The 13847-nt window shown below is 34.4% G+C and overlaps 1 protein-coding gene and 1 pseudogene across 2 annotated transcripts in view; one reads left to right on the forward strand and one right to left on the reverse strand.

Annotated features, from left to right (window-relative positions):
* The window catches only part of SS18 (SS18 subunit of BAF chromatin remodeling complex), a 61757-nt gene that overhangs the window by 28239 nt on the left and 19671 nt on the right, over positions 1-13847 (reverse strand). For both annotated transcript variants that reach the window (XM_033087543.1, XM_033087542.1), the window contains exon 4: positions 3133-3286. In XM_033087543.1, coding sequence (XP_032943434.1) covers positions 3133-3286 — 154 coding nt within the window. The remainder of the gene's footprint in view (positions 1-3132; positions 3287-13847) is intronic.
* On the forward strand, positions 5641-6178 carry LOC117011829 (nucleolar protein 16-like; annotated as a pseudogene).

The raw sequence follows: 13847 nt of genomic DNA on the forward strand, positions 1-13847 counted from the left end.
TGCCAGAAAATCCAGGGCCGTACGATTGATAAACTAGACTACATGAAAATAAAAAATTTGAATAAGAAAAAAAATTAAATAAAAAAATATACTGGGAAAAAATTGTTTATAAGACATATGTATTACAGAAAAAACTAGTTACTAAACATATAATGTAAATAAAAGACTGCCAACAGAAAAAGAGCAAAGGACACGAGTGACCAGTTCACACAAAAAATTATAAAAGGGGTCATAAACATGGGAAGACTGCTTGCTTCGCTTATAATACAAAAAGGCAAGTTAAAACTGTGAAGCCCGTTTTCATCTTTCAGATTCGCAAAGATCAAAAGTTTGATCCAATTACACTATGAAAAAAGAAGTACTTTCATACATTGTTCACAGAATATACCAATAAGTACTATTTTTTTATGTACAGCAATTTGGCAATGCCTATCATATGTTAAAATGCATATACCTTTAACTCAGCAATTTCAGTTCTTGGAATTTATCCTATAAATAAATATACAAGTTTTTGTGTGCATGTGTATATAGATGCAAAATTGTGTTTGTTTACTTAGTTATATATATTTTACAGGCATATTCACGGCAGCATAATTTTTAATACCAAATGACTAGAAACAACCTATACTTCTATCATAAGGGAACTGCTCAAATAAATTAGAGGCATCCATAAAAAGAATGCAACGATGTCACCAATAAAAAAAAAAAAATGAGGCAGCTCTTTATACACTGAGTGGTCTCCAAAATATATCTTTATATACTCATGATCTCCAAGACACACCTTTAAAGGGGAAAAAAATGATATGTAATACTAATGTATGCTACTTTTTTGTTTTTTAAAAAAAGAGTAAGAAGGCAAAAGAATATACATCCTTAAAATATGTAAAACACACATACACATGTTTTATATACAGAAAATCTCTCTTGAAGGACAACTAGACACCAATGACAGGAAGTGTCTGGAGAGGTGAAGGTTTGTATACAGTTTGGTACTTTTCGATTTTGGTACTCATTTGGCTACTCATTTGTCACAACACCGTTTATTGAATTATCTTTCTTTTACCCACTGATGCTTAATGCCACCTCTATAATCATTTACTAAATTATGCATTTGGGCCTGTTTTTAGACTTTGCTCTGGGTTCATTGATACGCATTTACTCTCTAGTCTTTTTTAAAAAAAAATTCAGTTAACTTTTTCCGAAAAGGAAACTGAGACTGAGAGATTGTTTGACCAAGATTAAACAATATAAATAGCTCTACAACTTAGATTATAAAATATTAAAAACAAAACTAAAATAGTAAATGTAAAGCATATATATTAATTTGTGTACAAAACAGTTAACTAAATGCTATAAGGAACTTATTAAAAAAAGAAAATATAAGTAACTAGACTTTCAATTTCTCCTATACCTAACTATAACTACCGTGTTTCCCCAAAAATAAGACCTAGCCGGACAATCAGCTCTAATGCATCTTGTGTAACAGAAATTAATATAAGACCCGGTCTTATGTAAAGACCGGGTCTTATATTATGGTAAAATAAAACCGGGTCTTATATTAATTTTTGCTCCACAAGATGCATTAGAGCTGACTGTCCGGCTAGGTCTTATTTTGGGGAAAACATGGTATCTATAAATTGTTTTGGAAGCTCTACAGTATTTTGGACAACCTAGGTCATAACTGATTAAAAATCTCTGGCTTATAAAGAAAATAACTATTCCAGATGGCCTTACACAAAAAATAAATTATCATGTTAACTGATTATATTGCTGCTAAACTGTTTCTTCAGCCTTAGGCTTGAATGGACAAGTTAAGTCAAAATCTTAATTAAAGGTACCACCATAAAAAAAAAACTCACAAAACTTCTAACTTGCTAACTTGTTTAATTACTACCCTTCCAGTTCTACAAACATAGTGTCCTGATAAGCTAAAGGTGGATTCAGCAAGAAGATTCCTCCTGGCTATAACTGACAAGTAGTTATGTCTTTAGTCCTACTTCCATACTAGTGTAGGCCACTGATTGGGGCAAGCTTTAGCAGAAAATAGAAAATAACCACTGAAACACCATGGCCCTTCTACCTGATCAATCACACAACAATCTTTTATAAAGCAGGCTACTTGGCTTCTTGCTCTGTGCTCTTCAGCTTGGCTGTCTACACTCATTGTCCCTGGACACCAATACTATCAACCAATACAATCAGCTAAAATGAAACTATCCTAAGGATGCTAATTACTAATTTTAAAAATAAATTGCTGTTATTTTAATTTACTTTCATTAGTGCTATTTGTGTAATATTTTCTTTTAGTTAATGAATATAACCTTTGCCTTTAGAAAGTAAAAATATTCTTGTATTAAATGTAGAAAACACCCCACCAAATATTTTAAGTATGGGCTGTGGCTGTTACAAAACCAAAGTAATTTAAAGCTACTTTTCAGATTAAAAATCCAAACCAACAAAGGGTAACTAAATAAGCATCCAATGGCTTAAAAGATATTCTAAGTGGCTCTAAACTTAGAGTGGATAAACAGTAAAGGGAATGGCTCATTATATAAGAAAGCTGTCATTATTTTTCAGCTTTTAATTTTGCTTTAATGTTAATTTCCCCATTTATGTTATAAATATATGTACTCATACAAATCTATACTCAGCCCCAATAGTATCAATGAGGAAATACTAAATATATTAGCACTTCAGAAATTGTTGTTTCTTTTCCGTATGTGTTTTTCTAGCAATACTGTTTCTGAGACCAATAAATTTTTAATACAAAACTCAAAGGAAATGTTATACTACCTTTTTATAAACAGAATTTAATTCTTAAGCCTCACACAATACCTTTTTTTCCAAAAAGCTTCTAAAGCCAGCTGCACTGCATAGTTTCAGACAGACTAAATTTAGCCAGTTCTGTTTATCAGAGGAATGCTGTGTGTCAGCTACATCAAAGCCCAAGGGCAGCCTGATAAACACTGAATACAGGTCACGTAGCTCTGTAGCTAACAAACTCTAAGAGAGCTTGTACTCGGGGGCATTCAAAGCAGTTTTGTCATCAACAATCTAGTATCCCTTGAGCCCCCATGTCGTTTCAGTTGCTAAGCAACTCTGGTGTTAATGTCTTAGAGGAGAAAAACTTACCAGGCATCTGGCCGTTCATCTGGTTCTGCATGTGTGGTGCAGGAGGACCCCCACCTACCATTCCATCTGAAGGCATGTTGTGAGAGCGTGGAGGTGGGGGAGGGCCGCTCTGATTCATCCCTCCAGGACCCATAGGCATATTCTGCGTGGGTGGCTGAAAGAAGACAGTTTAGTAAAACAAGAAACAGTTAGACTAATATATTAAAGATGCATATGGTATAACAGTTGCCTATATTATTAAATTAGGAACAAAATCATACACGCATTTCAATTTCTTTTAATGCATTTTAATCATGGACTTACTAACATCCTATTTAATATGCCCCCAAAACTTCACAAGATCATTAGCATGAATATATCACCTGACCACCTTAGACCAAAAGAACAAAATGAAAGTATATTTTACTCTATAATCTCTCAGTAATGAAAATAAAAATGTTAACATCCTGTACAGAAAGAATTTTCATTTATATATGTATAAGGATTTCTAATGTGTCTATTGTTATTTAAATTATTTTAAAAATTAAGTCTCTTATCATTAATATATTTGGATGTATTTTCTATTAATGATGGATTTTACCTGAAAAGATACAGGAGCAAAAAATTAGTAAAGAACCAGAGCCCCCAAATGTAATATACATTATACTGTTTGGGGAGGGGGGAAATGGTGTTGGCTGGGGAATGCTTTAAACCACAAAGACTCAGTTCAGCCTTACATTTCTGTGCCGACTGCTTCTATAGATTGGAAACATTACTGATGGCCTCCAAGGGTACAGAGACAGCTGCCTCAAAAGGATGCCTTTGGCAAATTTCCTAATGAAAGTGTGAAGAAAATCACTGACTAACCTTGAGAGTTCACAAAAGGGCGAAAGGAAAAACACAGATAGATACAAGGTGGTCTGCAACACCTGGTTCCCTTCTTGGGGATATTGTGGTGAAGAAAGCAAATGGTTAGTTTCCAAACTCCCATTTTTAAGCCTGCAGAAGGATAGGAAAGTATTATTCTTTACACATCTATTAGGTTGGTGCAAAAGTAATTGCGGTTTTTGCAATTATTTTTAACCTTCTAAACCACAATTACTTTTGCACCAAGCTAATATTTCTGCCTCCTTTCTCTACTTACCTATGTTCTAAATATAATGCCTATCCCTATAACTTCAGTCATTCTCTTTCTCCGTTTTTAGATGGCCAGTTACTGTGTCTGTACCATCAAGATATTGTACACACAGTCCTCTTTGGCACAGTTAACAGATATACATGGTTTTTTAGTCATCATATGTAAACACTCAATCTCCATCCATAATCACTAACATGTACAAATATAACCAGGTGCTACTCTAATAGTATCCACTTAAAATTCATAATCTTAATTTCTTCACTACTGAATCCAGATAATGCTTTTTATTAAACATTGTCTCATTCTCATCTGAAATTCTTTATTCAATTTGTAGTCTTTAAATACTTAACCATCTTGTTCAGTTTTCAAAAAAGTTACCAAACGTTAACTCAGTGTCTATATCTTAGTTTTAAATTATTGTTTATTTACCATCCTTCAAACATGGCTGACCTTGACCCTCTTGTTTGAAAATAAAAATCCTTCCTCCTATATTTGTGTCCAAATTTTATATTGAAAATTCATGTTCTCATTCTCAATTGGTATGAATTTTTCAGTTCATACAACATCAGGATCCCTGGTTCCCATAATAGAGTAGGCTTGTATCAAACCCTCCTGCTGATAAGTTATCTACACAAATGTAAAAACTGTTTGAAAACACTAAAGAGCACTGTACACAGAAAAGAACAGGAAGGGATACAACTCTTGAAAGAAGGGAAGCATAGAAGATGAGCTACACAATCACCTTGGCTTTTTCCCTGATTTTGCAGTATAACAGGCAAACAAGAGTCCAAGTGGAAGTGGCAGGTCTACTGGACTGAGAAGACAAAAGTTTTTGGCTACCAGAGAGCTGGAAACTAAAGAACAAAGCCTCAGAGAGGAAGAACCACAAAAAGGGGGAAAATTCAAGAAAACTAGCAGAGAACAGCAGTTAGGCTAAAGAGTGGAGCAGAGATTTTAGTTTCTGTCCGGTGCTAACAAGAGAAAAACGGAGTATAAGGTCCCACCAAGTTAAAATGGCCTTCATAAATAACTCAAGCCCTCTATTTGAGACTTCAAAAAAGTCTCTCCTTAGATTAAGGTCAAAACTGAAATAGATCAACCGTAACAAGTGTTATAATCAACTGTCAATAAGCTCAAAGTGATTTCACAGTACTTCACCTACCAAAGTAAAAACTTAACTCTTTGGAAGAAAATAACACCAAGTAGAGCCCCCACAGTTGTTCATTCATAACGTCTGGCATTCCGTTAACAAATACAAGGCATCTGATTGCACTCTGGGAGTCGTCGTAGTCAGCACTGTGTAACTACAGGGAGGACTACATATCCCAAAAAGCCTGCCAAGCCATGCGCGGACTGGCAGAAGGGGTCGGCTACACCAGGTGCTGGGACTGAGAGGCGCAGATTCTGAGTTGCTGTGTGGTGGTCAGCGCGATGCCCAAGGCCAAGGGGAAGACCCGGAGACAGATGTTTGATTACGTTGTTAAATGAATCATTTTAACCGGACTGCTAGACTGCAGGCAGCGCGGAGGACTGAGCACTCCTACATCTGACATACCTGGGACCATAACAAGTCACTGTGGTGCAACCTGGCCAAGGACCCCAACAAGGCAGTGCCCCTCTGTAAGAGAAAGGTGATGCCCATGGAGAGGCCTCAGGGGAAGCCCTATGTGCTAAATGACCTGGCGGCAGAAGCCAGCCTCCCAGAAAAGGAAATATGCTCTCAGGACTTCACAGACTATGTAGGCTGGCTACGTGGTGGAGAACCATGGGGAGGACTTATAAGACTATCTCGCCTAGGATGAGAATAATTATTATCGAGACACACCAAGACAGATTCGGAATAAGATCAGCATCTCTAAGCATTTTTATCCAGCTGAGTGATAAGCCTTCGTTGATTCTTTGCAGAAGAATAAGATGGAGGTTGAATGACTGGTTCATATCTGCCTCAGGCGGAGGCCTCCTCCTGGACCCCAGCAACTGGAGCCAGAGTTTAAGGCAAGGAAGGGTGTGTGGCTATAGATAGGGCTGTCCAAACCCTGGAAGCAAAAGGTAATTTTTTTCTCTCCAATTTATATTCTGGGGGCTCTGAGAAAAGCCAAAACTTGCTGTTTGCAGAGTGGGTGGTTTGTTTGAATATAGTCTGTAAATAAAACGAAACTTTAAAAAAAAAATTACAAACATTCTAAAAAACAAGAATAAACAGCCAACACCCATTAGGTTATTAAAAAAAAAAGCTACAGCAGTAACAACTATTGGCAGGAATGCAGAGCAAATTAAACTCTCGTACATGCTAGTGGGATTGTAAAAGGGTATATAGCTACTGTGGAAAACAATTTGGCAGTTCCTCAAAAAGTGAAACATAGAGTTACCATATGACCTAACAATTCCACTCCTGGTATAGACCCAAAAGAACTGAAGGCATAATATATTCACATAAAACTTGGATACAAACGTTCATAGCATTATTTATAATAGCCAAAAAGTAGGAAAAAAACACCAAATGTCTATCAACTAATGACTGGATAAACATAATGTGGTATATCCATACGATGGAATGTTATTCAGCCATATAATGTACTGATACAACAACACAGACAAACCCTTGAAAACACTATGGTAAGTGAAAGAAGCCAGACTCAAAGGCCACACATTGTATAACTGTTTATATGAAATCTTCAGAATAGATAAATGCAGAAAGACAGAAAATAGATTGATTAGTTGTTGCCAGAGGATGGGCAGAGGGGAAACTTGGGATTGACTGTCAACAATTATGAGGGTTCTTTTGGGGGTGATGGGAATGTTTTAGAATTTTGGACAGTGGTGATAATTGCACAGAACCGTGAATATACTAAAAACCAATGAACTGCATACTTTAAAAGGTTAAACAGTGCAAAGACAATGTACAACATAGTGAAAAGGTCCAAAACCTCTAACTAGAGTTATAAATAACAACAGAGAAAATTAACCATAGGTAATATTGAAGAATACTGGTAAAGAATTTTCTAAAGTTAACAAAAGACATGAGTCTCTAGCACATGTATGAATCTCTATAAACCTCAGCATGATATGGAAAAAAAAAAAAAAACCTAGACACATCAGAGTAAAAAGTCTTAAAAGAGAAAATCTTAAAAGTAACCAGGGAAAAGACAACACATTATCTTCAGGGTAACTAATGCCAATAAGACTAAAAACCAATTTTTTATCAGAAAATATGGAAACAGAATACAACAAAATGACATCTTTAAAGTGCTAAGACAAAACAAAAACAGAAACCCATCAACCTAGAGTTCTATACTAAGAGAAAATATCCTCCAAGTGAATATGAAGTAATAGTTTCAGATGAACAAAAGCTGAGAGAACTCCTTTACAAGTGAAGGGAATTCATCAAGCTAAAAGAAAAAGACCCCAGATGGAAGTACAGAACTGGAGGGATAGAAAGGAATGGAAAGGTAAATATAAACTGGTAGATAAATATAAATTAATATTGGTATTTAAAATAACAGTAACAATGACTTGTATGGTTTAACATACGCAGAAGTATAAAACATATGACAAGACTAACACTAAAGACAGCAAGATAAAGGAAGTTAAATTGTTGTAAATTACTTGCATTTTTCAGCAAGTGTTAAATTTGACCACTTCTACCACCACCTCCTCTGCTACCATCGTGGTACAAGCCACCATCATGTGTCTACACATGATGACTACAATAACCTCATAACTGGATTCCCTGATTCGATCCATGCTTCTTTATAGTAAATTTCTACATAGTAACCAGAATAAGCTTGTTAAAATACATCAATTCACTCTTCTACTCCAAATTCTTCAAGACGTTGCAATTTCAGAGTAAAAACCAAAGTACTTACAATAGCCTACAAGATAGGATCTGTCCACACAACTTGCTCACCGTATTCTGTTCCAGCCACAAAAACCATCATGCTGTTCCTTGAACAAGCCAGGTACAGTTGTACTTCAGGACCTTTCCACAGCTTATTTCCTCTGCCTCAAACACCCCGCCTCAAGTCTTTGCTCAAATGTCACTTTCTCAATGAGATCTACTCTGACCACTCTATTTCATGTTGCAAATTCCAACCCCCACCTCCAGCATTCCCAATATACCTTTCCCTGTTCTATTTTTTCCATTTCCGTAGCTATTATCTTCCAACAAGCTTTATTTATTTATTTATAGCAAGGAGGGGTGTGTGGCTACAAATTATTTATTATGCCTGCCTTGCTGCTAGAATGTAAAACCCAAGAGCAGAAATGTTTGTTTTGTTCACTGATGTTTCAAAGTTACCTACTGCCTGTCACACAGTAGGCACTTAATATTTAGTAAATAAATGAACCCTCAAATTTAAATGCCCATAAAACTAAAAATAAGTCTGATAAAATTATCTTCAGTGTTTCTTTAAAATATAAGAATATCACTGCAAAATATAATTTTTAGTTTAATAATCCTTCATCTGTACAACTATCATTAGTATAGCTGTCATTAATATAGTTCCCCACAAGGAAGCACTAAAATAACACATAGAAGTAGATTTAGAAATAAATTATTATTCAAAGTAGGTTCAGAAATATATATATAATACTACGAAAAGCTGATAAAGAGACGACACACAAACAAAAGGCCTTTGATTAGACAACCAGGAATAGCTCCAAAAGCCCCATCAGTATCACATTTGCCTTACTTCCTAGTCCTAAATCAGTCTCCAAAAATGAGTCCTATACATATCTGAAACAGTGAGATCTCCTTGATTCCTCATGCATTCCCACAAATTTCAAAAAAGCCTTGAATTTATGCAAGCTTTCAATTTTACCAACTGATTTCCTCAGTAATTTCATCAATTGTCGTGTCTTCTTGTCTCCAAAAAAGATAGCTAATACAAAATTCAGTCCTACTATAAAACTTGATAGGATGAATTTTCATAACTAATTATCTCCCACTTATTTTTACAGCATGTTTCCCCCATTTTCCTAAGGGATTAGGCCCTAGAATGATTCACCTCCTAACAATACTCTCCCCAGTTTTAGTAATAATTCCCCATTAAATTCAATCTTCCTCCTTTATGGAACAGCAACACTCCCATAATAACAAATCCAACATTAGACGACATCAGCTCTGTGTTTATACTACCTGATCCTGATAATGTTAGTCAACAGCCACTCCATATCCATATAATCTTAACAAAAAGTAAATGTCTTCTTCCCAGACCAAGAGAATTCTCTGGAAAATACTTAACACACAAACACACACACACACATACCCCAGATACATTCCTGAAACATGGGGTGATAGGACTCTAAACCCTTCTTCAAGTTATAGTAACACCATCCACTAGAAAACAAGAAGATATATTGGTTTAATATTTAATTTATTTTTTTATATTATTTTCATATCTATACCAATCTGGCTGAATTACAAAAGTAATGTGTAATCATTTTAAAAACAGAAAAAATGCAAATAGAAACCATTGCTGAATGCTTTATATGCATTCGTCCAGAAACTTCTTAAAAATTCATACATTTTATATTTAAAAACAGGGTCACACTATTCAGTGATTTCTTTTATTCTACTGTAGACATTATTTATTAGTTATATGATTCAACCTCATTCAAAATTGTAGAATTCAACTGTATAGGCTATCACAATTTTTACCCACCTCAATACTGACACTTGTTCCTAGTCTGCTTTTTCTAACATAAACGATGCTTAAATTAAGTCTTATACAAATACTTTTCTGTATTTATTCTGTGTAGGTAAGAGTGAATTGCTTAATTTCCAACATTTAGGGTTTTTCTTTCTTAGCTATCTATATACCACAGAAATTCTGCTCCTTGTAGAGGGGAGAGCTAGATACATACAGTATTTTCAATTAATGACAGAGGAACAATCTTTAGGTTCCCTAGTACATTTGGAAGTTACATTCACTGATTTAATACAGTTTTGTAAAAGAAATCAATATACTCATAAACATATAAACATACATGCATATACGCACACTAACATTTATATTCTTCACATAAGATATATCCAATATCTAAACTCAAGTAGACAGTTCTGAATTTTATACTGTCCAGCAAATAGTTAACATAATTTTTTCTAGGATTCTGAAAAGAGAAGATAGGCAATACTGCAAAATGCTACCTATATTAATCCAGAGAAATGTGCCCCCATAAATCAATTATCTATAAAATACAGGGGTACCTCCTTTGTGAAACTTCCCCTAACACTCAATTTGCAGAACTAATCACTTTTATCATGTTTCAAATATACTTACATATATAATACGTCTAAAATAGCATGTATTATACCATCTGTTAAGTTGTCTTTAATTGCAGTTAATAGAACTTACGGGCATACTAAAGGTTTTATATCACATTTTTTAAAGAATCATATCAATACCTTTACAGTTTCTTCCTTTTTCTCAATAAAGCCATCTTCACACTTCAAGATCAGATAAAAATTGATTTATACTAAATTTATACTAAATCTTACACAAATAAACATTTCAGAAGACATTTCACTTATAGTCTTGCTTCTGTTTTTAATGCCAAAATGTTTTAGTAAGACGCCTTTTATTGTGCCATACCATGTAAGGTACAAAAGAAAGATGACTTGGAAACCAGCTATGGAAGGTAAATGTATTAAAGGGGAGAAGTCTGAGATGACCACCATGTTTCCCACTAAAAGAACTGTGTTTATACTACTCACTTGAGACAGGAAATATAAAGACGCAAGCTGTGGACTTTTTTTCCCTTTTAAAACAGCAGGAAACAAAACGGGGAGCTGAGGAAAATGGAAGTTTTGTCCATATTGTGTTGAGAGGCCTGTGGAATATCCAAATGGATGCCTACTGGAAGCTGGATTCATGTTTCACACTCAAGCAAGAAGGTACGTATTTAGGAGCTATCAATGTCTAGGGGAAACCTGAAGTCAGAAACCAGGAACACGGATAAATCTCCCAGGAAGTGTGTGTATAGTAAGAAGATGTTCGAGAACATAATATCTGATGGGCACGTTAAAGATAAGAGGCAGAGCAGCTAGTGTGGTAAGTAGGAAACTATCACAGAAGTCAAGGAACAGAGATTTAAAAGGAATGAGCCTTAAGCCACACCTCTTCTGTGACTGACTATTGCAGTTTTTGTTTTGAGTTATAACATTTATTTCAGAACAAAGATTCATATTTGTGACAAAGGCCAAAAAAAGTTTCAAAGGAGAAAAGTCAACACAATCATACCAAATGTGTTTACCAAACATTTAAAATGTGAAACTTAGTGATGACGATATTTAAGAAAAGTTCTTTTCATAATTCTAAATAAGACTGTAAACTCTTCCATTAAAAAAAGTATTTGTAATAAAAACAAGGTACAGAATAGTGTGTATGGCCAGGTTCTACTTGCATAGAAAAGTATGCATTTATAGTGGCTTTTAGTTGCATAAAAAGCAGACAGAAGATAGAGATGGCAGTAAGCTTTGTATGCCTTTTTGTTGTTTTTGATGTTCTAACCATATCAAAGTATTACCTATGCTAAAAATTAAAAATTACAAATGAAATATATTCTGATCTTTAAAAATGTTCCACAGCTCTAAGCATGTGTTCCTTCACTTCACTTGGATCACACCTGTAAACAGTAAATTCTATAATACCAAATTTTAGTCATTAAAAGTACCTTAACAGATGCTCTGCCAGCATGGTCACTGAACCTGAAGATTAATAGATGATTGTTTTTACTGAAGCTTGTATAATGAACGGATATTCAAGTGCTGCCCAAGGGTTGCTCAGAACATCAAGTGTGGCATCACCAAAATAACACAACGTAGAAAATGAAAAATATGTAAAATATTAATCTACTATAAATCAATTTTTATTAGTCGACATCACATAAAATCATCCATAATAAATTTAAAATTCAAGAAGTGTATCTGATTAAATTAGGGATTTTTAAAAACTTATAATGAATTAAGTGAAAGCGAGATAAGCAATTCCAATCAGTTTTCGGCCTTCTTTTAAAAATTGAGACAAGCTTACACACTCAATCTTAGTGAATGGTATCACTACGTCAAGTCTCCAAACTCTCCCTTACTCTTCGTATTATTCAGTAAATGAATCCTGGTAGTCTTGCTTCAAATACTCCTGAATCTGTCTTCTCTTTCCATTTATACTTTCCAATTGTGTACTACTTTCATCTTCATCATCATCAAAATTTACTGAGCACCTCCTCCTTCATGTTGGACACCGTAAATTGTTTTATTTAATCCTCATAACATTACAGAATAAATAATATCTTTCTTATACTGTAAAAATAGTTCATGGTACTCATCAAATGAAGTAGATACTACAGGAATAGAAATCATATTTTCCTCAAGTTTCACAAATCCTCAGAATGTCACTGGATACTCCATTTAAAAAGCATGAAAAGGTCCTCAGTTCCTAGCTGACCATTAGAATCACCGAAGAAGCTTTGAAAATGTGCAGCAAAGGTAGAGAACCACTAGACTGTGTGATTATCCAAGTTCCTTCCAGTGCTAAAATGTTTAATTCTGTAGAAATACTTCCAGACTGTAGGCCTTAAAATACAAAGACTATTTTCTCAAGTTTTTTCCCCAAAGAAAAATTAATGAACAAAAACTTTTCGTGATTTAAATTGTTCTCTCATTCTTTCCTAAACCAATGGTGCCTTCCACTTCATACATGCTAAAATTTAGCAGATGACAAAAATAAATGAACAATAACTACTAGGGTAAAACTTAGAAATGCAATTTCTTCAAAGTATATGTGAGAAAGAAAATAATACACATAATATAGTCTTATTTTCTACTAGTAAAATTGTTCCTAGTTCATATGATGAAAATAATTATGTCAATAGTTTATGTTGTTTCAGAAAGTAAATACCAACTCCAAGAACCAGTATTCAAACAATGCCTCCAAAGTTTATCAAGGAAGGAGCAAGTGTACTGTACATTTTGAATTGTCAGCTTTTTATAAATATTGTCTTTCCGGGCCACCTTAGCTGTCAGGTAAGATGCTCGTATGTATGCCTGCTTATAGAATACACTCTTCTCCCATTTCTGATTTGCTGCTTTTCAGCTATGGGGGGGCTTAATATTAAAGAAACAGATGTTAAAATATGTGTAAGTTTAAGAATAGTTTCTGTTATGAACTTAAACAGGCATACCTCATTTTATTGCACTTAAATTTCCTAGGCATCTCAGATACTGCATTTTACAAAACGCTCCAAGAATATTATGACTTGCTGATGGCTCAAATGATGACTAGCATTCTTTAGCAATAAAGTACTTTTTAATTAAAGTATGTACATTTTTTAGACATAAAGCTATTACACACTTAACAAACTACAGTATAGTGTAAACATAATGTTTATGTACACCAAGAAACCAAAATATTCGTGTAACTTGCTTTATTGTGGTATTTGCTTGATTGCAGTATTTCTTTTATTGTGATGGTCTGGAATCGAACCTGCATTATCTCTGAGGTATGCCTATAATGCTTTTGTAATAAGAATATACAGGGCCCAAACTAAAAAAGTAAAATGTCTATGTAGTGCACTGGCTTTCTTTATAAGTTATTTTTCT

The sequence above is a fragment of the Rhinolophus ferrumequinum genome, chromosome 19 (genome assembly GCF_004115265.2).
Source record: "Rhinolophus ferrumequinum isolate MPI-CBG mRhiFer1 chromosome 19, mRhiFer1_v1.p, whole genome shotgun sequence".
Lineage (NCBI taxonomy): Eukaryota > Metazoa > Chordata > Mammalia > Chiroptera > Rhinolophidae > Rhinolophus > Rhinolophus ferrumequinum.